The 23,466-nt window shown below is 40.3% G+C and overlaps 3 protein-coding genes across 13 annotated transcripts in view; all 3 read left to right on the top strand.

The window, feature by feature from the left end:
- Positions 1-4,555, top strand: part of LOC135097967 (uncharacterized) — a 29,235-nt gene extending 24,680 nt beyond the window's left edge. For 7 of the 9 annotated variants that reach the window (XM_064000114.1, XM_064000115.1, XM_064000112.1 and 4 more), the window contains 2 exons: positions 2,180-2,301; positions 4,422-4,553. The gene's annotated coding sequence lies outside the window, so the exon portion shown is untranslated. Of the gene's footprint in view, positions 1-2,179; positions 2,397-4,421 lie in introns of all 9 variants that reach the window. The other 2 variants (XM_064000110.1, XM_064000109.1) reach the window with 2 other exon arrangements.
- Positions 4,556-4,655: 100 nt separating this feature from the next.
- LOC135097968 (uncharacterized) lies at positions 4,656-17,186 on the top strand. Of its 3 annotated transcripts, XM_064000118.1 has the most exons (7): positions 4,656-4,832; positions 5,008-5,160; positions 5,734-5,844; positions 6,724-6,898; positions 11,098-11,445; positions 14,984-15,082; positions 15,435-17,186. In XM_064000118.1, the coding sequence occupies exons 1-5, from the start codon at positions 4,667-4,669 to the stop codon at positions 11,345-11,347; spliced, it is 855 nt and encodes a 284-aa protein (XP_063856188.1). In that variant the 5' UTR covers positions 4,656-4,666; the 3' UTR covers positions 11,348-11,445; positions 14,984-15,082; positions 15,435-17,186. The 3 variants fall into 3 exon arrangements, with proteins under 3 accessions (XP_063856188.1, XP_063856189.1, XP_063856190.1); XM_064000119.1 differs by lacking the exons at positions 14,984-15,082; positions 15,435-17,186 and adding an exon at positions 10,421-10,517 and having other exon boundaries at positions 11,098-11,238; XM_064000120.1 differs by lacking the exons at positions 11,098-11,445; positions 14,984-15,082; positions 15,435-17,186 and adding exons at positions 10,421-10,517; positions 10,841-11,055.
- The window catches only part of LOC135097964 (fibrocystin-L-like), a 22,611-nt gene continuing 14,142 nt past the window's right edge, over positions 14,998-23,466 (top strand). The window contains exons 1-5 of the mRNA XM_064000103.1: positions 14,998-15,082; positions 15,435-15,724; positions 16,120-16,395; positions 19,629-19,759; positions 19,869-19,908. Coding sequence (XP_063856173.1) covers positions 14,998-15,082; positions 15,435-15,724; positions 16,120-16,395; positions 19,629-19,759; positions 19,869-19,908 — 822 coding nt within the window. The remainder of the gene's footprint in view (positions 15,083-15,434; positions 15,725-16,119; positions 16,396-19,628; positions 19,760-19,868; positions 19,909-23,466) is intronic.

Raw genomic sequence — 23,466 nt, 5'->3', positions numbered from 1 at the left:
GGTCATCCTCTTTTAGAGATTTTGGTGAAACTTTTGCTGTTGCCTTGGACATATCAAAAGCCTTTGATAGAGTCTGGCACAAAGCTTTGATTTCCAAACTACCCTCTTACGGTTTCTATCCTTCTCTCTGTAACTTCATCTCAAGTTTTCTTTCTGACCGTTCTATTGCTGCTGTGGTAGACGGTCACTGTTCTTCTCCTAAATCTATTAACAGTGGTGTTCCTCAGGGTTCTGTCCTGTCACCCACTCTCTTCTTATTATTCATTAATGATCTTCTAAACCAAACTTCTTGTCCTATCCACTCCTATGCTGATGATACCACCCTGCACTTTTCCACGTCTTTTCATAGACGTCCAACCCTTCAGGAGGTAAACATATCACGCAGGGAAGCCACAGAACGCCTGACTTCTGATCTTTCTAAAATTTCTGATTGGGGCAGAGCAAACTTGGTATTGTTCAATGCCTCAAAAACTCAATTCCTCCATCTATCAACTCGACACAACCTTCCAGACAACTATTCCCTCTTCTTCAATGACACTCAACTGTCCCCCTCTTCTACACTGAACATCCTCGGTCTGTCCTTTACTTATAATCTGAACTGGAAACTTCACATCTCATCTCTAGCTAAAACAGCTTCTATGAAGTTAGGTGTTCTGAGACGTCTCCGCCAATTTTTCTCACCCCCCCCAGCTGCTAACTCTGTACAAGGGCCTTATCCGTCCATGTATGGAGTATGCTTCACATGTCTCGGGGGGTTCCACTCATACTGCTCTTCTAGACAGGGTGGAATCAAAAGCTTTTCGTCTCATCAACTCCTCTCCTCTAACTGACTGTCTTCAGCCTCTCTCTCACCGCCGCAATGTTGCATATCTAACTGTCTTCTACCGCTATTTTCATGCTAACTGCTCTTTTGATCTTGCTAACTGCATGCCTCCCCTCCTTCCGCGGCCTCGCTGCACAAGACTTTCTTCTTTCTCTCACCCCTATTCTGTCCACCTCTCTAACGCAAGAGTTAACCAGTATTCTCAATCATTCATCCCTTTCTCTGGTAAACTCTGGAACTCCCTGCCTGCTTCTGTATTTCCACCTTCCTATGACTTGAATTCCTTCAAGAGGGAGGTTTCAAGACACTTATCCACCAATTTTTGACCACTGCTTTGACCCTTTTATGGGACTGGCATCTCAGTGGGCATTTTTTTTTTATTAGATTTTTGTTGCCCTTGGCCAGTATCCTTCCTACATAAAAAAAAAAAAAACCTATAGATATGTGAGTAGTAGTAGTAGTAGTAGTAGTAGTAGTAGTAGTAGTAGTTGTTGTTGTTGTTGTTGTTGTTGTTGTTGGTGTTGTTGTTGTTGTTGTTGTTGTTGTTGTTGTTGTTGTCATCATCATTGTTGCTTACTGACAAAAACACAAGTAATACAAAAGTTACAATATCATTTTTTTTATCCAGCTGAAATAGAAATTAAAATAATCTCTTGTGGATGTGTAATAGCAGAGTCAAACCAGGCATAACACACACACACACACACACACACACACACACACACACACACACACACACACACACACACACACACACACACACACACACATACACACACAGACAGACACACACACACACACACACACACACACACACACACATGGAGCATTCATGGCTTTAAAGATGAATATGACAAATTAACTTTAAAAGACAGAACATTACAAGGTTGACTCAATCATATAAAATTGTAATTAGTTAAGAACAACACACACACACACACACACAGACACACACACACACACACACACACTTTTTTGTATATTCTAAGCAAGATATATACATGAGAGACACAGACGGAGAACAAAACTACTAACATTACTTTCTCTTACACACTTTTTATATTCTCAGCAAGGTACAGCAGAGAGAGAGAGAGAGAGAGAGAGAGAGAGAGAGAGAGAGAGAGAGAGAGAGAGAGAGAGAGAGAGAGAGAGAGAGAGAGAGAGAGAGAGAGAGTAACATAACTAAAGCCACATTCTCATACACACTTCTGTGATTTAAGTAAAACATGTGTTTATGAGAGAGAGAGAGAGAGAGAGAGAGAGAGAGAGAGAGAGAGAGAGAGAGAGAGAGAGAGAGAGAGAGAGAGAGAGAGAGAGAAAGCCAGAAATATAATCAACACGACACTCTGTCCTCAGGTTTGCTTTGCTGTGAGGGGCAACATGCAGGGCTCCATGTCAGTCCAGTACCTGGTGAGGGACAAGGAGGGCAATGAGGAGGAGGAGACTGTGCTACTGGAGTGTTCTTTTCCAGCCAACCAGTAGGATGTTAGAATGAAAAGTGTTCTGTGTAGCTCTGTCCATGCTGAGTGTTCTGTAGCATGAAGAAAAGGAATACAAGAGTGAGGAGGTAAAGGTATCAGTTGATGAAGATATATCTGCTTCCTTCTTCTTGTCTTTTTAACCATTAATATATGGTGATTGTCCATGAATGACTGTATCGTGGGACGGTGATCATTCTGGAAATCATGAGAAATCATGATTTTTCATGCCACACATTTGTATTTTCCTCCTGCTTACTCAAATCGGAAGGCTGTTGTAAGTATCTAGCAACTCTCTTCACTAGCTGAGTTGCCGCTGTGACTATTTCAGTTTGGTCTCGCTAAGCTTTTTTTTCCTTCTGGAGATAACATCTGGTAACTCCCATGACACTGAGGGTGGAACACACCCACTGAGTGAAGGGAGCAATGTGGATAGTGACCTAAACATGTCATCTGGGAGTGATGCGGATATTACTGATGAGAGTGAAGACAGTTTATGTTTACAGTAAAATCCCTCTCATCTGGCATTCAAGTATCTGGCAGCTTCAAGTATCCGGCACATTTTTCCCCGAGCCTTAAAATCAATAAAAAATCAATGTGTACTCATAAAATCGATTAAAATTCCCACGCGAGGTATACTTTGTCCCCTCGCCACCAGAGCGCACTGCTTCGCGCCACCCACGGCCCACTGCACTGTGTTTATTCAGTGACTCAGTCCCGCGTGTGCACTGTTTATCGCCTGACACCTTCATCATGCCTAAAGTTGTAGAAAAGAGTAAGCGTGTTGTGCTCACACTTAAGCAGCTGATCAGATCAGCTGCTGATTAAGATCAGCTGATCTTTGTTATGGTAAGATGCGTGAGTGTAGGATGGTGATTGTGGATATAATTTCACTTCTATTCAAGTATCTGGCAATATTCAAGTATTCGGCATGTCGGTGGTCCCGTTGATGCCAGATAAGAGGGATTTTACTGTACTAGCCAAGTAAAAAAAAATTACAAGCTACCTTTTTGTATGAGAGAGAGAGAGAGAGAGAGAGAGAGAGAGAGAGAGAGAGAGAGAGAGAGAGAGAGAGAGAGAGAGAGATGGGTTGGAGGAAAAGGGGAGTGCTTATCAAGTGATGTTTGACATGACAAGCCTAGTCTCTGTACACCTTATAGCTGAGAATTCCAATTGCATGTGCGCACACACACGTGTGTGTGTGCGTGTGATAAGACCCTCTCGTATCACTCACGCTATTTATTTGAAATTGGAGATGGAGGAAGGGTAAAAAGGCACCACTTCCCTCCTCTGACAGTCACAGTGGACCTCTGTGGCCACCTCTCAAACTTCCATCTCTCTCTCTCTCTCTCTCTCTCTCTCTCTCTCTCTCTCTCTCTCTCTCTCTCTCTCTCTCTCTCTCTCTCTCTCTCTCTCTCTCTCTCTCTCTCTCTCTCACATTGGAAGTACAATTTTTCAACCCAAATGAAATGCCCAAAAGGAGAGAGAGAGAGAGAGAGAGAGAGAATTTGCGCAATGTTATCGCACTTCAAGTTATTTCTGCTCGGCGGGTTACACTGCGCGTCAGGGAAGGAACTTTTGATATGCTTTAACTTTACTTTCAAGGGTCATAGTGTGATGGAAAGTACATCATTGTATTCAGAATTACAAAGAGAAATTAAGTTTTAAAATAAAATTATCTTCTGGCATTTTCTAAGTTTGCCATATTTACCCAGAGATGGAGATGGAAATTAACTTAAGGGGTTAAAGTTTCTATACAACTTGCTTCTATTGAACATGCAATGTGATATTAAAGGAAAGAAAACAGAAGGTAAAACAGGTCAATAAAAGAGATAAAAGATAGGAAAAAAAGTGCCTTATTTTGTTTTTTTGATCTTCAGGTGTTTTTTTCCCACAAATGATGGTTACACCTCTCTTCTACACTGCAGATCAATAGTTACACCTTTCTCTTCTTCTATAGAGCAAATAGTCTTCCAGCATGACCTCACCAACAAGCAGTTTAACCTTTCCCTGCAAAGAATAACACCTGTACACACCTTCCTCCTCCACATTATACAATACCTAGCCAGCTTCTCTCTCAGTCTATCCATCTACCATCCATCCCACATGGGTTGGACCAGATGAAGCTCCACACACTCAACATGCCCTGCCAACCACTGGTGGAAAGAGACAGTCTTGTGGACCACCTTATTACATCCCAGGAGCTTCAGCATAGCACAGCTGGCCATGTACATCCATAGCAAGGCCTGGCAGCATACATTGGATAAGTACTTTAGAATCATGTAATAATAAAACCAAAAAACTTTTGTAGGAGTTAAAAACAAGTATTGCTGTTTTCATTCTGTTCATTAATGCCCACAGCTGGATGCACCACTGTGAGGATCTGGTGGAGGCAATGGTCAGTTCGGAAAGATCCATTTACAAGACAGGAGACACATTGCTGGTGAAGAGTGTGAGTCTCCCAAAGCCTGCAGGAGTGACTGATGATGTGTATGTTGATGAGGTGGCCTTCCTCACCACCCCAACTTCTGGTAAGTGTGAGGGAATCCATACATCTGCTGTCCATACTCTCTAATAGTAAAACACACACACACACACACACACACACACACACACACACACACACACACACACACACACACACACACACACACACACACACACACACACACACACTAACCCTTACTGCCTCCTCCCCTGCCACAGTGACACAGATGTACCCACCCGCCCTCAAGCAGAAGGGAATCCTTATTGAGGATGTGGCAGTCAAGAAGGTGACAGAGAATGGGTACTCCCTGGAATTCCAGACCACAAACTGCAAGACTGGAATGCCCCTCCTTGGGCTCCTGCAGGTGGAAGGTAAAAATAATGAAGAAGGTGAAATGTTTATCCTGTTTTGTCCTCCATGTTTTTTCTTCTTTTTTTTTTGCCCGTCACTCTGTTTCCTCTTCTTATCTGCTTTTTTTTTTCCCCATGGAGTTTGTGGTATTTTTACTCTTTTTTTATTTTAATTTATTTATCTTTTTTTACTTTGTTTAGTAGTGTCATGATGCTGGATGTGTGTTATTGGATCATGAGATGAGAGAGAGAGAGAGAGAGAGAGAGAGAGAGAGAGAGAGAGAGAGAGAGAGAGAGAGAGAGAGAGAGAGAGAATCATAAGAAAAAGATGCCTTATCATCCACATTTACATTCAATAATAAAGGAAAACAATGCAGCTTAATATATTTTCCTCTTAGTCTTAGGTAACCCATTGACAAGTCTTTGGGGACTGACACCTTTAGTGGGCCCTTTTCATTTGTGTTCCATCATATTGTTGCCTTAAACAAAGCCACCCACATACTAAAAGAAGGAAAAAAGACAAAACTTAATACACACTGCCATAAAACCCACAGCATTAATCAGTACTTTTCCCACTCCCTCTCCCTCTATCAGGTCCTCCAGCAAGCTTTGACACTCAGGTGACAGTCACACGCTCCTCTCAGACTGCCACGGGTCCCCTCGCTGGCACCTGGGACCTCGGAATTCAGGGGCAGGTTGTAAAAGGTTTGTTGGGAGACTGAACTATGGATGTCACTGGCCAGTGTTCCTATATGTCTTGCTGTCTTATCTTATTTTCATTTTAACAGGCTGCAATGGAGGTTTCCTCAGGCTTTTAAGAATGCCAGTGGTAGTTTAAAAGGCTCTAGTGGAAGTCATTTAATTTTTCAAGGGTGGTCAGTGGTAGTTTGAAAGGCTTTAGTGGAAGTTATTTAGTTTTTCAAGGGTGAAGTGAGAGTTTAAAAGGCTGTAGTGGGAGTTATTTAGGTTTTCAAGAGTGAAGTGGTAATTTTTAAAAGGCTCTAGTGTAAGTTATTTAGTTTTTTCAACGGTGAAGTGGGAGTTTAAAAGGCTTTACTGGAAGTTATTTAGGTTTTTCAAGAGTGTTTTATAATTCTGGTGCAAGCTTAAGAAGGACAGTAGTAGTTTAACAGGCTGCTGTGGAGGTTATTTGGTTTTCAAGGTGTTTTATGATGCTGATGATAGTTTAAGAAGGGTAGTGGTAGTTTAGTGAAGTTTTCAGAGATATTTTTCATGACTAATGACAGTTTCATAAGAATTCTGCACTTTTAACAAGCTGAATTTTGGAGATTTTCAGCTGTTTTTCATAATGTTAATGATGGTTAAGGAAGGATTCTGCATCGCTCACTCACTCACTCACCCACTCATTCATTCAGTCACTTATTCACTCACTCACTCACTCATTCACTCACTCACTCATTCAATCACTTATCCACTCAGTCAGTCAGTCAGTTATTCACTCACTCACTCACTCAATCAGTCAGTCAGTCAGTCAGTCAGTCAGTCAGTCAGTCAGTCAGTCAGTCAGTCAGTCAGTCAGTCAGTCAGTCAGTCACTCACTCACTCATTCACTCATTTTGGCAGACATTCCAGCAGGTGTTGACCCAAAGGTCCTGGAGGGTATTCTGGAAAGTGCCCTGGGAACTGATCTCACAGTCCAGTACTGCTGCAAGAACTACCACTACTACATTGAGTGGGAGGAAGATCCCGGCAGAAAGGAGCTGGTGGAGATACACACAGATAACCTGATGTTTGATGGGTGAGGGATTGGAAGTATTTGTTGCTCTCTCTTCTGTTTATTCCCTTATTTATTTAGAGTTAGATGTGAAAAACCTGTATTCTTTGGTGGCAGAGTTACGAGATTTGTCTCTTCTGTGTGGAATAATTTTCTCTCAGCCTTGGTATATGTATGTGTGTATGTATGTATGTATTTTTAGCTATCTTCTTTCTTTACACTGTCATATTTATTTAACCTATTCCATGGTATCTGTTTGACCTAATCCTTTCTTCTTTGTAGGGTCATTTTCCTTACTGTATCCTATCCTATCTTTTTGACTTACTTGCTTCATTATTCGGGTATTTTCTTTATGCAATCTCTATTTAACTTAACTGTCTCTCACTTGTTGGGTTATTTCCTTTATCCTATCTATATGTTATGGGGGGAAACAGCCTTGGCATATGTATGTATGTATTTATGTATGTATGTATGTATGTATGTACACTCAACCCCCAGCTATCGCAAGAAATTGGTCCCTTAACATCGCCGTGATAGCTAAAAATGCGATAGCCATTGTTAAGAATACATAGGAAAAAAAAAAAAATTGTTCGTGGCCCGCCAGAGTAGCAACACAATTCAACATATTGGCACCTTTTTTTTTCCCTCATCTCACCATGATTTATAGATACCATTCACATTTTGGTACCTTGAAGTAGATACATACAAAAAATGCATAAAAAACAGACAACAAAACGAAACATAACAAGACATTTACCTTCGTGTGTTGACTGTTTGGCTTGTGGTGGGGGAGGGGAGGGGGTTCCGAGGCATTGGTGGTGGCTACTGGCTTCCGCCACCCCTCCGATGAGTTAGATCATCCATGAAGCCATGAAATTCCTCATCACTGTCTTCTTCAAAGACATCACTTGTAGAGGAGGACTGAGGGGTGTCAGCAGGCTGGGGAGGTTGCTTTTGCTGCAGATAATCCGAGATTTTACGTTGCTTGAGATTGTTTACGTGGGTGCGGTACATCTCTTCATAAGGGAATAAAGCCTGTGCTATAGCTGCAATCTTGCCCTCATTATTAGTAAGAGTGTCCTGCTCCAAGATATGACGAATTTGGAGGCTATATTCCAGCAGCTTCTTGATTTCACTAATTGGCAGTCCTTTCTTCTCAACACCAGTCGTCTCCTCATTTTCATCAGGACTGGCTTCGTCACATAAGGTGTCCTCATACAGCATTTCCTGTGCATTAGGCGTGTCGGGTCGTAACATTTCCCTGATGTCGTCGTCAGTAGTCTTGGCAAAACCAGAGCCAGGAATGTGACGAGCCTCCAACACAGCCGCCTCCACCTCCGCCTCCACTGTTTGTGGCGCGCCTGGTACTGTAACTTTTCTGTCCTCTGGCATGCCCTTGAGCAGATTACGCCAGGCATGGTTAATTGTGGCAGGTGTTACATCATTCCAGCACGACACTACTAAATCAACAGCAGCCTTAACACTGAAACCTTTCCAATATTGTAGCACACGGCGCTCAGATTCATTACACTCTCCCACTAGGTCTTCCTCCTCTTTTTCACTTTCACTTTCAATCAGTCTCTGGAGAACAGTAGCATCTTCAGTGGCTGCTCGCATCATTCGAAACTGTCGGCGAGAAAAGGCAGCTTTGACCACTGAAATGACCTCCTGATCAAGAGGTTGTATCAGCGATGTGGTATTAGGAGGCAAAAAATCCACCCGAACATTGGGATGCACGTCTGCAAGGAATGTTGAGTGGCCAGGTGCATTATCCAAAATAAGGAGAATGTTGAAGCGGATGTTGTTTTTCTTGCAGTAGTCCTCCACGTCAGGAATGAAACAATCCTTAAGCCAGTCAAGGCCAAGCTTGGCTGACACATATCCCTTTGCAGAACTAAGCCAGTGCACATTTAATTTGTTCATATTTTCACCCTTGTAGGCCCTGGGACGTTTGGCACGGTGAACAATTGTGGGCTTGAGTCTGCAATTTCCTGAGGCATTCATAGCCAGTAGTAAGGTGAAGCGCTCCTTAATTGCCTTTCGTCCACGTACACGAGCTGATCTAGCAGAGATAAATGTGCGGCGTGGCATTGTTTTCCAGTAGAAATTAGTCTCGTCCATGTTGAAAATTTTATCTGGGGTGTATTGTCCCTCCTCAATTACATGACGAAGTTGCTCTGGGTACTGCCTGGCTGAATCCAAGTCTGCACTAACAGCTTCTCCCGAAATCTTTATCTTTTTAATTTTGCGTCGAGCCGTGAATCGGTCAAACCAACCTTTCGATGCGAAAAATACTGGTGGTTACTGAATGCCCCACTTTGTAGCCACTCCTTTATAAATTTCCTTTGCTGTACCCATGGCCTCCTTCGTGTCTACAGGCAAATTTCTCTTTGCCATGCGGTCAAAGTACTTGCTGAGGAGCTGCTCAGTCTTGAGGAGGACATGATTTGAGCTTCGCACAGCATTATGTCCAGCACTATCACTAGTGAGGTTCATATGTGCCTTAATGTGGTCCTTCTTAAGGTAAATACCTCTCACTGTAGACTCGTTGATGCCGAACTTAGCGCCCACTGAACTTTTACTTTGTCCACTCTCGATCAATTTCACTATCTCATATTTCACAGCATATGTAAGGTTCTTCCTCTTCTTGATTTCTTTCCCAGGCGCCGCTGTTGCCTTTCGCTGGGTCGGGTTGGGTGGTAGCGATCTCCCTGGGTGGCCAGGAGGGGTAGTAGAGCCAGGAGGGCCAGTAGGGCCAGGAGGGAGTAGAGGCCATTGTCCCGAGATACACACGCGTGACCTTGAGATTCACCACGGCACGTGCCACTCAGTCAACTGTGGCGGGAGGGACTAGAGGGATGGGGGAGCGGGAGAGTGGCTGAATAAGGAAGCGGGAGTGTGCAAGCCAATCACGGCCTAATATGTCAGTCAAATTCAGCCAATTAGCAAGCGAATCTGGCCAAGAAATATGACGTAGCTGTCACGTGAACATCCTGGACATATAATGACTCATGGGCCGCGATAGCTCCACTAGGATTCGCGTTAGCCCATTTAATGTGTTTTTTATTGTTCCCGTGATAGCTTTAAACCGTGTTAGCAAAACCCGCTATAGCTGGGGGATAAGTGTATGTATTTTTAGCTATCTTCTTTCTTTACCCTGTCTTATTTATTTAACCTATCTATCTGCTTTTTCTACCATTTTTGTTATTCTGTTATTGCCCATCTGTTAGGTTAGGTTAGTCCATTTGTTCAAGTTAGGCTAGATTTGTTCACATGTTTAAGTTAGGTTAGGTTAGTCCATTTGTTTAAGTTAGGTTAGGCTAGTCCATATGTTTAAGTTAGGTTAAATTAGTCTGTTTGTTTAGGTTAGGTTAGTCCATTTGAGTTAGGTTAGGCTAGTCCATATGTTTAAGTTAGGTTAGGTTAGCCCATTTGTTTAAGTTAGGTTAGGTTAGTCCATTTGTTTAAGTTAGGTTAGGTTAGTCCATTTGTTAAAGTTAGGTTATGTTAGTCCATTTGTTTAAGTTACCCATTGCTCCTTCACAGAACTCTAAAAACCAAGATCATTCGTGACTCAGCCGGAGTCCTTTGGCACAGCCCTCTTTAGACAGACTTTGTGACCACTCATAGGGACTCTCCTCATGTAAGTCCTTGCTGATTGGCAGAGAGAGAGAGAGAGAGAGAGAAAGAGAGAGAGAGAGAATATAGGCATGGATCACTAATGATAATGATATTTTTACTGCAAGAGGGACATTGACCTAGGGCAACTAAAAGAAAAAAAAAGCTCAGTGAGTGCCAGTAACCTACAGGAAAGTAAAAAAGGATCATCCAAAACTGGAGGATAAGTGTTTTCAAACCTCCCTCTTGAAAGAGTTGAAGTCACAGGAAGAGGGAAATACAGAAGCAGGCAGGGAGTTCCAGATGATGAGGATAACTAATAACATGATCTTGCCTCATTGCTATCAGGTGACAGTACAAGTGAATGGTTACTTTGGTGCATGTTTTGGTGCCTGTGCCTTCACCTACGATGATGCCACCACTCCCATGCTGACTGGCGTCTCCGGCACTGTAGTTGAGCCGTCGGTCTGTCTGTTTGTCTGATTAGTCTTGTAGCTCTGCCTCTTCCCTGGCTTGCCTTCATCAGGTAAGGGCCCATGGCATTCCCTCACCCTCACCTTCACCATCTAATTTAACTCATTCCAAACTTGTATTTTTCCTGACAGGCGAGGGGCTGCAGCACACCCTCACCCTGAGTGGCACGGCCATCACTGCCACCCAGCTCACCTGCACTGTAGCACTGTGGGGCAGCTTGCATTCAGTGGCACTCAGCATGCAGCCGGCTGGCTCGGCACTGCTCCCCTCCCCCATCATCTACATGGTGCCAGTCACCGTGGTTGCACTCAGCATCACGGAGGGCAGCACTGGTGGACAGTATTCTCTCACTGTGACTGGCACTGGCTTCCCAGACAGTGATGGGTGGGAGGCTGGCAGTGCCATTATGACTCTGGGTGGCAAGAAGTGTGTGGTTATCTCTGGTGGACCCACAAAGGTCACCTGCACAGTGCCTGCTGGTATGAGTATAAAGTGTGTGTGTGTGTATTTACCTAGTTGTATTTACCTAGTTATGCTTTATGGGAAAAGAGTTATGCTTGTGCTGTCCCATCTCCATATCTTTTAATATCCAACTTAGCCTTGAATCCATGTATACTTTCTTCATTTACTATCTCCTCATCCCGACTGTTCCATACATCAATACAATGGGTACTTTTTGGCGTCTCTTCTACAAGCACTCCTCTTCAGCCTCTTTCCATGTCCTCTAGTGTCCCGTGTATCCCAGACCATTAAGTTGCTCCGGTCCACCTCCTCTACTCCCTTATATGCTTTATATATCGCAATCATGTCTTCCCTTTCTCTCCTCTTTTCCAACGTTTGTAGATGTATCCTTTCCAGTCTCTCTTCATATGACAAGTCTCTGATACTTGGTACCATCTTCGTAGCTGCTCTCTGAACTCTCTCCATCTTACTTTTATCCTTTTTCTTGTATGGCGACCACACTACTGCTGCATATTCTAGTCTGGGTCTTATCAGCGACACGATCATCTTCCTGACCATCTCTTCATCCATATATGCAAAGGCCTGCCTTATTCTTCTCAACAAGTTATAGGTTACTCCTGTAATTTTGCTAATGTGTCTCTCCGGGGTCAGGTTCCCAGTCACTGTAACACCGAGATCCTTTTCCTCTTCTGCTCCACTCAACCTTACACCATTCAACACATAATTTCCTTTTACTCTTCTTGTACTTTTTCCAAATTCTATTACTTTACACTTCTTTAAATTAAATTCCATTTCCCATCTATAACTCCACTCTGATATCTTGTTCAGGTCTTCTTGTAACGTTCCACAGTCCTCTGCACTCTCAACTTTCTTCAGCAACTTTGCATCATCCGCAAAAAGGCTCATGTAGCTTTTCACCTTCTCCGTCATATCATTTATATAGACTGCAAACATGATTGGTGCAAGTATTGAGCCTTGGGGTACTCCACTTATGACTTCCCTCCATGATGATTTTTGATCTTTTACCAAGGTTCTCATTTCTCTGTTTGTCAAGAAATTTTCCATCCATCTCAGCAAGCCCCCCCTTAGCCCACCATTATGCTTCAACTTCCACAACAATTTCCTGTGTGGCACTTTATCAAAGGCTGCCTTCAGGTCTAAATAAACACAATCAGCCCATCCATCTCTTTCTTGCATTATATCCACCACTCTAGAATAAAAACTCAGTAAGTTTGTAACACACGATCTCCCTCTCCTAAATCCAAATCGTTGCTTTAATATCACTTCATTTCCTTCTTGATACTGCATCCATTTATCCTTCACCAATCTTTCACACATTTTGCACACCACACTTGTTAGAGACACAGGTCTATAGATTAAGGGGTCCTCTTTACTACCACCTTTGTAGATTGGCACTATGTTAGCTCTCTTCCATTCAATTGGGACTCTACTTTCAATTAGGGAGCTTTCTATAATATTATGTATTACCCATGTCAACTGCTGATTGCACTCTTTTAGTATCCATCCTGACACTCCATCAGGTCCAGGGGCCTTCCTAATGTCTAGTTCCTCCATCTGTTTCTGGACATCCTCTTCAGTCACTTGGATTTCCCCCAGACCCATTTCCTCACTCATCTCACTCTGGCACACAAATGTTTTCTCTTTTGTGAATACTGATTGAAAACTCCTGTTCATTATCTCTGCCAATTCAGCCGGATCCTCATACATTTGACCATTCACCTTCAATCTGCTTATTCCTTCTCTATTTTTCATTTTGCTGTTCACATATCTGAAGAACAGTTTTGGTTTCTCTTTGTATTTGTCCATAACATCTTTCTCATAATTTTTCCTTTCTTCTCTAATAACCTTTACATATTCATTTCTTGTGGTTGTGTAGTTTTGCCACAGCTCCTGCTTTTTTTTCCTCCGCCATCTGTTCCATGCCGTTTCCCTCTCCTCCCTAGCTATTTCACATCTATTATACCAGTCATTGTTATATCTTCTCTTTGTCTCTACTTTTGGTACATATCTTTTCACTCCCTCTTCATAAATATTGATGAAAGCTTCCCACTTCTTTTGCACATTACTTGCTGTGATAAGTGTACTTCACCAAAGTCCCCTTCACCAAAGTATCTCCTCATTTGTTCAAAATTTTACTTACCATAATTAAATCTCACTTTTATAATCTTCACATCTACTCTCCTCTCTTTTTTTCTTTAATACAAAACCTTATCATGACATGGTCGCTTTTTCCTAGTGGACAACTATAGTTCATGTCTTCTATAATATCTGTTTCTTTTGATAATACCAAATTGATGGCTCCTCTGCTCCTCTGTATCTAGTGTTTTCCTCAACCCACTGTGTCATAATGTTGTTCATTGCCAGTTTCAGAACCTTATCTTCCCATGAGTCTTCTCCTCCTCTTGTGTTCCACTCCTCCCAATTTATCTCTTTACAATTAAAATCTCCCATTTTAACAATTTTGTTGTTTTCTTTAATTTTCTTTACAAGCCATTCTTTTGTCTCACTCAGCAACTGTTCATGCTCTTGTCTATTCCAGGTCTTTGTTTTTGGTGGGACATACACCACTGTGACATATTGTATTCCTCCTCTTCCATTTATTAGTTGTAAGTTTAGGCCTTCCACCAAGCCTTCTGCCTTTTCCAATCTCCACCCTGATACCCTTTTCAACAAGCATCATCACCCCACCTCCTCCTTTTCCACATCTGTTTCTTATCCACATATTGTACTTCCCCCTCCTAAATTTGATGTCTCTGAATCTCTTAGTTTAGTTTCTACCATTGCCATGATGTCTGGTTCATTTGCTTTCATAAATTCATTCACTTCATCCATCACTGAAACTAAACCATCCACATTACGCTCGTTTGCGACAACAACGTCATAACTAAAAAAAATGGATTTTCGAGTTATCCATATAGACATATTCATCTTGAAACGCAGATTTTTTGGCAAAAGTGTCATAATTGTAGTTAAAAAATTGACCGCTAGAGGCGCTAAATTTCATAACGACATAACATAATATGTACCAACTTCTTTGCGTGAAGACCGTTACATGTCAGTTGTGCTGTGACCATCGTTGGGGTAACTACACTCACGCTGTCATTTAGAGTGTCATATTTTGATTTAGAACTATGTTAGTACAAAATGTAAGTACTGAACTTATGAATTATGTTTCATGCAATAATGTGTTATTTTGATGTAATACGTTTTGTCTGCGAACATAGAGCTCTATGTTTTACGTCATTATTCAAAATGTGTCATTATTGGTAAAAACAAACATCTATGTTTTACGTCCTAATTCAAAATGTGTCATTATTGGAAAAAAACCTTGTGAATAATAGGTGTTGTATTTGAGTTATGACAGTATTGTTACAAACATTACCTCGTATTACAGCAGCACATTTTTGTTTAACTTAAATTATGTCATTGTTATTTGAAAATCTTGCGAAAAACTTAAAAAAGTTAGTGTATTATTTACATTGGTGACATTGTTGCAACAAAACATTGTATTCATAAATATCATATTTTTTTCAGATTAAATAGGTACCATGTCATGTAGAGGAAAACTTATGCTAGAATTAGCATTAAAGGCTAAGGAAAACAGTGAAGAAAACCCTGAGGAAAATAGTACAGGTATATACTATCATAACCTTGATTATATTTCTATATAATTTGCTTTAAGGTGGGAGGTAAGCCTATTTTTTTTTATTAATGAGCCAATTTTCATGAAAACTATTTTAACAATCAAAACTTTCAGAGGAGTAAGGCTTTGAAGTTTAAAGATCCAACTTTTAAAAAATGCAAAATAAAGTAAAATCTTCAGATTTTTTGGTTCTCGTTGTTAAAAATTTGGACCCCATCTGAGGAATTTATAGTTCCCCCCCAAACTAAAAAAAGATGACACATGCTGTCTTACATACCATAGAGCGTTTTTAACACAAAAAACAAAAATCACATTTTAGACCCATTTCTTTGTACTTTGTAGGATGTGAACTTCCTGTTGACCCTCAAATCAATGATGACCATCTGTTGCCATCAGCAAGCATTACGGGTGCAAGCTCTGCTTCAAATAACAGGAAGTCTTCTTCTAGTAGTGACTCGTCCTCTAGTAGTGACTCGTCTTCTAGCAGTGAATCATCTTCTAGCAGTGACTCAGAAACTGAAGATATTGACACAGATGATTCCGTGAAAGATAAGGACTATATCCCAAGCAAAGAGGAAGAAGAGAGTTTTAACCTTGAAGAGAAGGACGCAGTTGATACAATTCCTGTACTAGTTAGTCCGCAAAAGGGACATAAACGTAAACAGCACCTGAGTCAATGGAAGAAACATAAAGCGAAAAAATGAAGGAACTCTGGAAAGGCTTATATAAGCAAAAATAAGAAAAATAAGACCAGAAAGGAAAATGAAACTCCCATGTGGAAATAAATGTCGAATTAAATGTTCAGAACAGATAAATGAAGAAGAAAGGCAAAAACTCTTTGACTCTTATTGGGCATTAGGAGACATTGCTCAACAGTGGCAGTTCATTTCAAACTGCATTAAAACTGTTAAGACCTAAATACAGGTATGTTCGTGAGGGAGGCAACCGTCAACCTAGGAACAATAACAGTTCCTTTCACTTCATGGTTGGTCAGAATGAAATTCGTGTTTCCAAACTTTTTTTCAAGAACACACTTGATATCAATGACCGGCCAATAAGAACAGCTTTAGCAAAGCAAAGCAGAGTTGCTAATGTTCTTATGGAACCTGATAAGAGAGGCCAACATGGTAATCAAGTAACTGTTGATCCTGAAATTAGGAAAGGCGTCAAGGCACATATTGAGTCTATCCCTCAGATAGAGAGTCACTATACGAGAGCTACATCAAGTAGGACATTCATATGCGGCTCTAAAACAATTGCAGAAATTCACCGCGATTATGTTGAGAAGTCCAAACAACAAAAGGTACCTTATGCCAATTACACTCTGTTTTATTGCATTTTTACCACAGAGTATAATATTTCTTTTTTTGTTCCTAAAAAGGACCAATGCGATGTTTTTTCATCTTATCTTAATGCGGAGAATGAAGAGAAAGAGCGCCTTCAAGGAAGCTATGAAAATCACCACAAAGAAAAAGACATGTCAAGAAATGAAAAACATAAAGATAAAACTGAGAGTGATGCAGTTGTTGCTGTTTATGACCTTCCGGCTGTAATGCAGATACCAAAAGGGGACATTTCAGTTTTTTATTACAAGTCAAAGCTGAATGCTTTAAATTTTACTATTTACAATGCTAAAACAAACTCATGTAATTGCTATGTCTGGAATGAAACTAATGGCCAACGTGGGGTTAATGAAATTGGGACCTGTGTTCTCGATTACATTAAAACCTTGTGTGAGGCAGGAGAAACTGACATAATTTTTTACTCAGATAACTGTTCTGGCCAACAGAAAAATAAGTTCATGATGGCACTTTACCTTTATGCAGTAAACAACTTACCAAATATAACTTCAATAACACACAAGTTTCTAATAAAAGGGCATACCCAAAATGAGGGTGACTCTGCCCATTCCCTTATTGAAAGAGAAGTAAAGAGAATTTTAAAAAGTGGACCCATTTATGTGCCGGAAACTTACGTAACGGCAATTCGAACTGCTAGAAAGAAAGGACAGCCTTTCGTAGTAAAAGAGCTTTGTTACAAAGATTTCTTGAACATCAAGTCTCTAGCTACTGAAATGGGACCTATCAATTGCAAGACTCTTCAACTCTCTGATGTTAAAGTAATGAAATTTGAAAAGCAGTCACCACTGTCAGTTTTTTGTAAACATTCCTATGGTTCAGACTATAAGGAGCTTAAAATTTTGAAAAACTCAAATAAAGCCACCTCCATTAATGACTTATTGCCATGTTACTCCAGCAAACTTACATTGCCTGCTAACAAGAAAAAAGACTTGATGGACCTTTGTAATAAAAATCTGATTCCACGATGCCATCATAAATTTATGAAGACCTGTTAATAAAATCAATCTTAATGAAATGAGTTAAAATACAAATTTAGTATGCCTATTACGATATTAAGTTTTGTTGTATGCTAATTCATTAGGTACATATTATTTGAATGGAATATTAAATAGATGTTTATTTTATAATGTTTTTTTTATTATACAGTCCATCTTTCATTTATTTGAAAATTTTTGAGTTGTCTAATTCCTTAGGCATATTTGAAAGAAATTATAATTAGGAAGAATCTATTAGGTTCATAAGGATTTTATTATTTGAAAAAAATGATAATTAGGAAGAATCTATTATGTTCATGAGGATGTTTATATATATATATATATATATATATATATATATATATATATATATATATATATATATATATATATATATATATATATATATATATATATATATATATATATATATATATATATATATATATATATATATATATATATATTTGAAAAAAAATTATAATTAGGAGGAATCTATTATGTTCATAACAATGTTTTTTTTAATATCTTTTTGTGTTGCAGTCAATATCTTTCATTTATTAGGAAGTATTTATCATTTTCATAATAAGAAAATGTATTATCATCAATCTTGTCAAAGTCATAAGCAATGAACAATACATAACTAAGTAACATATTGGTGATTATTTTCCTTTCAATAATGGCACAAAACAAAATAGTACATGAGAGGTCTACTATTTTTTTATGAAGAACGTCATATTAAAAAAAGCTTTATAAAAGTTTAAATAAAGGTTTGATTAGTGAAGATATAATTATTTCAATTTCTATAAACTTTAAAGGACTATTTGATGTTTCAAAAAAATGTTCCAGCTATGGTCTTTTGGGACTATTCACAATATTGAGAGTGTTTTCATTCTTTAAAATGGCTCTCGTGAAAAATTGCTATTTTTGAGTTATGACGACGTTGTCGCAAACGAGCGATTAGTGTATGCCACTGTCCATGTCCCTCCCTCTCTTAGAGCTGTGCCTCTGCACCCTTCACTCTTCACATGTACCACTTCCTCAACCTTAGGTCCATTACTCTCCAGAAGAAAGTTCCTTTTCCTCTTGTGTTCTCTGTTCATTCCTTTCTTTTGCTTCACTTCTCAATTCATTAAGTTTCTTCCTTTCTTCCTCATTCATTTCTCTTTTAATCCAGGCTTATTTAAACTTGTTACTTTTGGCTAGCTTCCACGCATTTGCCAATGTTTCTTCAGCTGTTGTTTGGGATTTTAGTTTGATTTTCAATGGTCTACTTTTTCCTTGATCATATTTACCAATCCTGTACACCTCTATTTCATCTTCCAGCTTTGTATCCCCTTCGTTTATCACACTCAGTACTAATTGAGCTGTTTTTCTTTGTTCTGCTTCTCTTTTATACCAATTTTTTTATCTCACTTTCTTCCAGGCCAAAGATCATTACACTCTTCTTTTTATCTACAGTGTCTCTTACCAGGTTTTCCTTTTCCTTTATTACCTTTATAAACTCTCTTGTCAAGCGTTCTTTACTTCTCTGGTCCTTCACTACTTCTCTATAACTCACTTTTTTCTCCAACTGTGTGTGTGTGTGTGTGTCAGTGTGTGTGTGTGTGTGTGTGTGTGTGTGTGTGTTTGTTCTTATGTAATTTTATTTTTAAAGAATTTAGTGAAATTTGTAATGTCTTATCTTTTAAAGTTAATTTGTCATATTTATCTTTAAAGCTATGAATGCTTTGTGTGTGTGTGTGTGTGTGTTTGTGTGTGTGTGTGTGTGTGTCTGTGTGTGTGTGTGTGTTTAAAGCTATGAATGGTTCCTGCACACATAAATTGGTCAGTCAGTGCCTTCCACTGGCTAATTGCTCTGTCAGGAAAACTATATTTGTATCACATACAAGCTGCATCACACATAGCTTGGGTGATTTGCGCCCACAGCACAGAAAGATAACACCAACAACATACATATGTTGGTGTTACATTTTTTTTGGTGTGGCTACTTTTTTGCGTATGAGACAGAGCCAAAGCTACATGTGATGCTGCTAAGTGAAAAATGTATTTTAGGATTACAAATACTATTTTCTCACATTTTCTTTCCTCTTTTGTTTGTACAATTTCTTACTGTAAGAGTGTGTCATGATGGTGATGATGGTGGTAGTGGTGTTAGGTTAGGCCAGGCCATCACCTCCTGACCCTCTCCACTCTGGCAGGAGGGCACGGTGGATGTGGTGGTGGATGTGGGCGGCACAAGTGGCTCCCTCCCTTCCTCCTTCACTTATGACGTCTCACTGTCACCCACCATCATTGGCCTTTCCCTCCACACCCTCTCCCTCTTTGGTGAGTCTCTTATCCTCCTCCTGTTCCTCCTCCAGTTGTGGAAACAGTGAAGATCTAAGTCATAACAAATATTTTCTCTGTGTTTCTGTGTCTTATTTTCTCCTCTCTCACAGGTCAAGAGGAACAAACTTTGGCACTTCAGGATCAGTTCATGTGAGTGTCATTCTGTCCTTCCCTCCCTCCCTCCCACCCAGTAAAAGTCAGGAAAACATAACCTATTCCCTCCATCTCAATCTCAATCTCAATATTTAATGTGTAGGGTGCATATGGGGAGCTGGCTGCAAGGAGATGTCAGAGAGGGAAAAGGTTATTTGGGGTGGGGTGAGGGGAAAACTAAGTGTCCAGGGTAGGAGTTTTATGTGCATGTTCTGAAATGTGGGAGTGTTAGGTGTTTGAATGCACGTGCTGTGTTTGTGAGGGGGAGTCCGTTCCAGCTGCATGTGGTCCATGGAAGTGTGAGTGCTTGAAAGAGTCTGTGTTATCGTGGTATGTTGAATATTTGTGGTTGTGTGTGTTATGGGTACTGGCTGTGTGTGGTGTAAGTATTCATGTTTGTTGATGTCAGTTTGATGGTTTGTGAGTTTGTGCATTATTGTCATTATTGTTAGTCTGTGTGCTTCTCTGTGAAGTGTGAGGGTGTCCATATTTAATTGTTTAATGTGTGTTGTTATGCCAGAAGTTTGTGTGTAATTGTTTTGTAATGAACCTGGCTGTAGCTATGTTGAGCTTTTCCAGCATCTTTATATTTGTCTGTGTGTGTGGGTCCCCAAGACAGTGACCTGAGGGACACCTGAACAGACAGGGACAGGGTCAGATGCAACACTGTCAAGAAGAACACGTTAGGTCCTGTCAGAAAGAAAAGAAGTGACCCAGTGAAGAATTGGTCCAGTGCTGCCACAATGCTGTAGTTTCAGAATCAGTCTTTTGTGGAGTACTTTGTTAAAGGCTTTGGCAAAGTCTAGCACGATAGTGTCAACTTGTTTGGCATCACGTCTCTCTGGGTGTCTTGTAATGTCATGGTGGGTAACAGTGAGTTGTGACTCGCATGATAATTTTGGTTGGAATCCATGTCGTGTGGTCTGATAATACGTATGTTGTTTGTGTCAAGATGATTTATTATGTGTCTGTGTATGATGTGTTGAAAGATGTGGGAGATGATAAAGGTGGGAGAAATGGGGCAATAATTAGAAGGGTCACTCCAGACACCTGCCTTGAAAATGGGGTGACATCAGCACAAAGCCAGTCAGAGAGAAGAGAGGATGCATGAAGAGGTTGGGTAAAGATCACTTAGAGGATGGGTGGAAGGCTGAGAGCAAGGATGAGGGCACAAGTCTTAAGGAAAAAGGGGGGGGGAGACTTTTATCAAGTCCAGGTGATCTAGTGATGTCCAGAGTCTGTGGTGACCTCTGCATTCCGTCTGTCCTGATGTCGAGGGGAGGGAATGGGTGGGTAAGGGCTATTTGGCTTGTGTGGGGTTTTTCTGGATGAATACAGAGTGGAACTGTGTGTTGAGTAAGTGCTCTTTGTGTTCTGGCGTGGTAGCAAGAGTGTCGTAGCAGTCTTTAAGGACAAGTACTGTACTTGATGGCTTATAAGCCATGCCTTTTTTACCAAAAAAAAGTCTGAGAAAATAAGCATGCGTCTTATAAGGCCAAGGTTCAGCTTTGGAGCAGTGGCCACTGGTAAGTCTGTGGCAACAGTGGCCTTTAAAACAAACCCCAAACATCTTTGCACATGTAAACAAAGTGATGACCATTTCTACACTTCAAAAACAACTTTTTTTTGGAAGATAACAATGTATAACAGGTGGGACTTACCAGTAATTCACATAAAATAACACCAGTCAGGAAGAAATTAAGTGATGACCCTCACATTGCATGTACCAAAACAAACTCATGGTGGGTCACACACCAAACCTGGTGACATGTGCAAGATTCACTGTGTTCCTTAGTGTGATGCCATTATTCCTTGAAGTGAGACACACCTTCATACAACTGAAATTGTGCCTATCTTCTAACATTATTAGCTTGCTTACATGTTCAATAAAACTCAAAGCTAATGAGAAACTATTGCTTTTTTAGAAAATAGCTTACTATCTAACAAAACAAAACGTTTTATAAGTGAAGAGAGCATCATACAAACTTTAGTATCCCTCTGGGCTCTGACAGTGTCTTTGCCTACACCATATTTGTTCACATCTCACAGCAGGATTGGTGTTTGGTAGTGTTAGTAGGTCTTAGCAAATATAGAAGTTTTTAAATGTAAAATATTGGGGTCTAATAATGATCTGAATATGTAAGAGAGGCCTTCAAATTTCAGTTGAAACCCTTCAGTTCATATTCAGAGCATATTTATCTTTTTTTTTTTTTTTTCAATGCCTGCCCAAAGTGAGGTGTGCCTTATAAGCCCATGCGTCTTATAAGCCGTCAAATACTGTATGTTTGTTTTGTCCTGTCTGCATGACTTGAGGAATTTGAAGAAGTGTTTTGGTGTTGTTTCTAACATTATCTGTGAGATATCTACAAAGGTGTTCACGTTTGGTCTTCTTTATGTTTTTTGGCAAGATTCTTTTGGAAAGATCTGAAGGCAGCCCATTTCCCTGGTGTGTTCTGTGATTGTTTGCATCTGTCATCTCTGTTTTCTGTGGTGTTGTTTCCATAGGTTCCTGGAGAACCAGGGGAGTGTATGTCTACATGAGGGTGTTTTCTATGGGCTGTAGTTGTTCATGGTGGTGTGTATGGTGTGTCAGGCTGTTCCAGTTTCTTGGAGGAGTCCAGAGTATGAGTCAGAAGATAGAAAATTGTCTCTGTAGAGTGTTTAATTGAGTCTGTCAGCTCTAGAGTAGAGTAGGATTGACCCACATCTGTGTTTTTGTCTTGTCGGTAGAAGGTCTATGTCAACTGGAACATTGATGTGGTCATTTAGTCCTGGAACTACCTGGGTGTTTATTATATTGTGTATGTTGTTTTTGAGAAGGTCTAATGTATGGACTGTGGTGAGAAGGCCTCTGGCACCAGAGGGGTGTGTGGTAGCCTGTGTTTTTGTTGGCTTGAGTACTGTTTGCATGAGTGAAAATGTATTTTTGTTGTCAATTAGTGTGTTGTGTAGCTGGCACCTGTTTGTGTGGGGAATGATAGGGTTGAAGACATCAGTGTCATAGGGATTGGAGGGGGACATAGTGGTCCATTTGATGTCAGGGAGGTTGAAATCATGTACAATCCAGATGTGTTTGTCTGGTGTAAGGTGTGAAAGAGCTGTGTGAAGGTTGTGTGAGTATTCTGTGTTGGAAGATGGAGGTCTGTTGAAAGCTGCAAGTAGAACCCCATGGCCTCTCTGCACAAGACTTTCTTCCTTCTCTCACCCCAATTTTGTCCACCTCTGTAATGCAAAAGTTAACCTGTATTCTCAATCATTCATCCTTTTCTCTGGTAAACTCTGGAACTCCCTGCCTGGTTCTGTATTTCCTCCTTCCTATAACTTGAACTCTCTCAAGAGGGAGGTTTCAAGACATTTATCCTTCAATTTTTGACAACCACTTTTGACTATGCTTGGGGAAAAGCACCTCAGCGGGACTTTCTTATAAATGTATTGCCCTTGGCTGGTTTCCTTCCTACATAAAAAAAAAATGAATTACAGTTAGAAATTTTTATGACTGTCTTGCTAAATGGTGGAGGAAAGACTTCTGCAGAATCTGTGTCGGGTGTTAAGCAT

The sequence above is a fragment of the Scylla paramamosain genome, unplaced genomic scaffold, assembly GCF_035594125.1.
Source record: "Scylla paramamosain isolate STU-SP2022 unplaced genomic scaffold, ASM3559412v1 Contig38, whole genome shotgun sequence".
In the NCBI taxonomy this organism is placed as follows: domain Eukaryota; kingdom Metazoa; phylum Arthropoda; class Malacostraca; order Decapoda; family Portunidae; genus Scylla; species Scylla paramamosain.
This window is presented reverse-complemented; position numbering and strand designations above follow the sequence as displayed.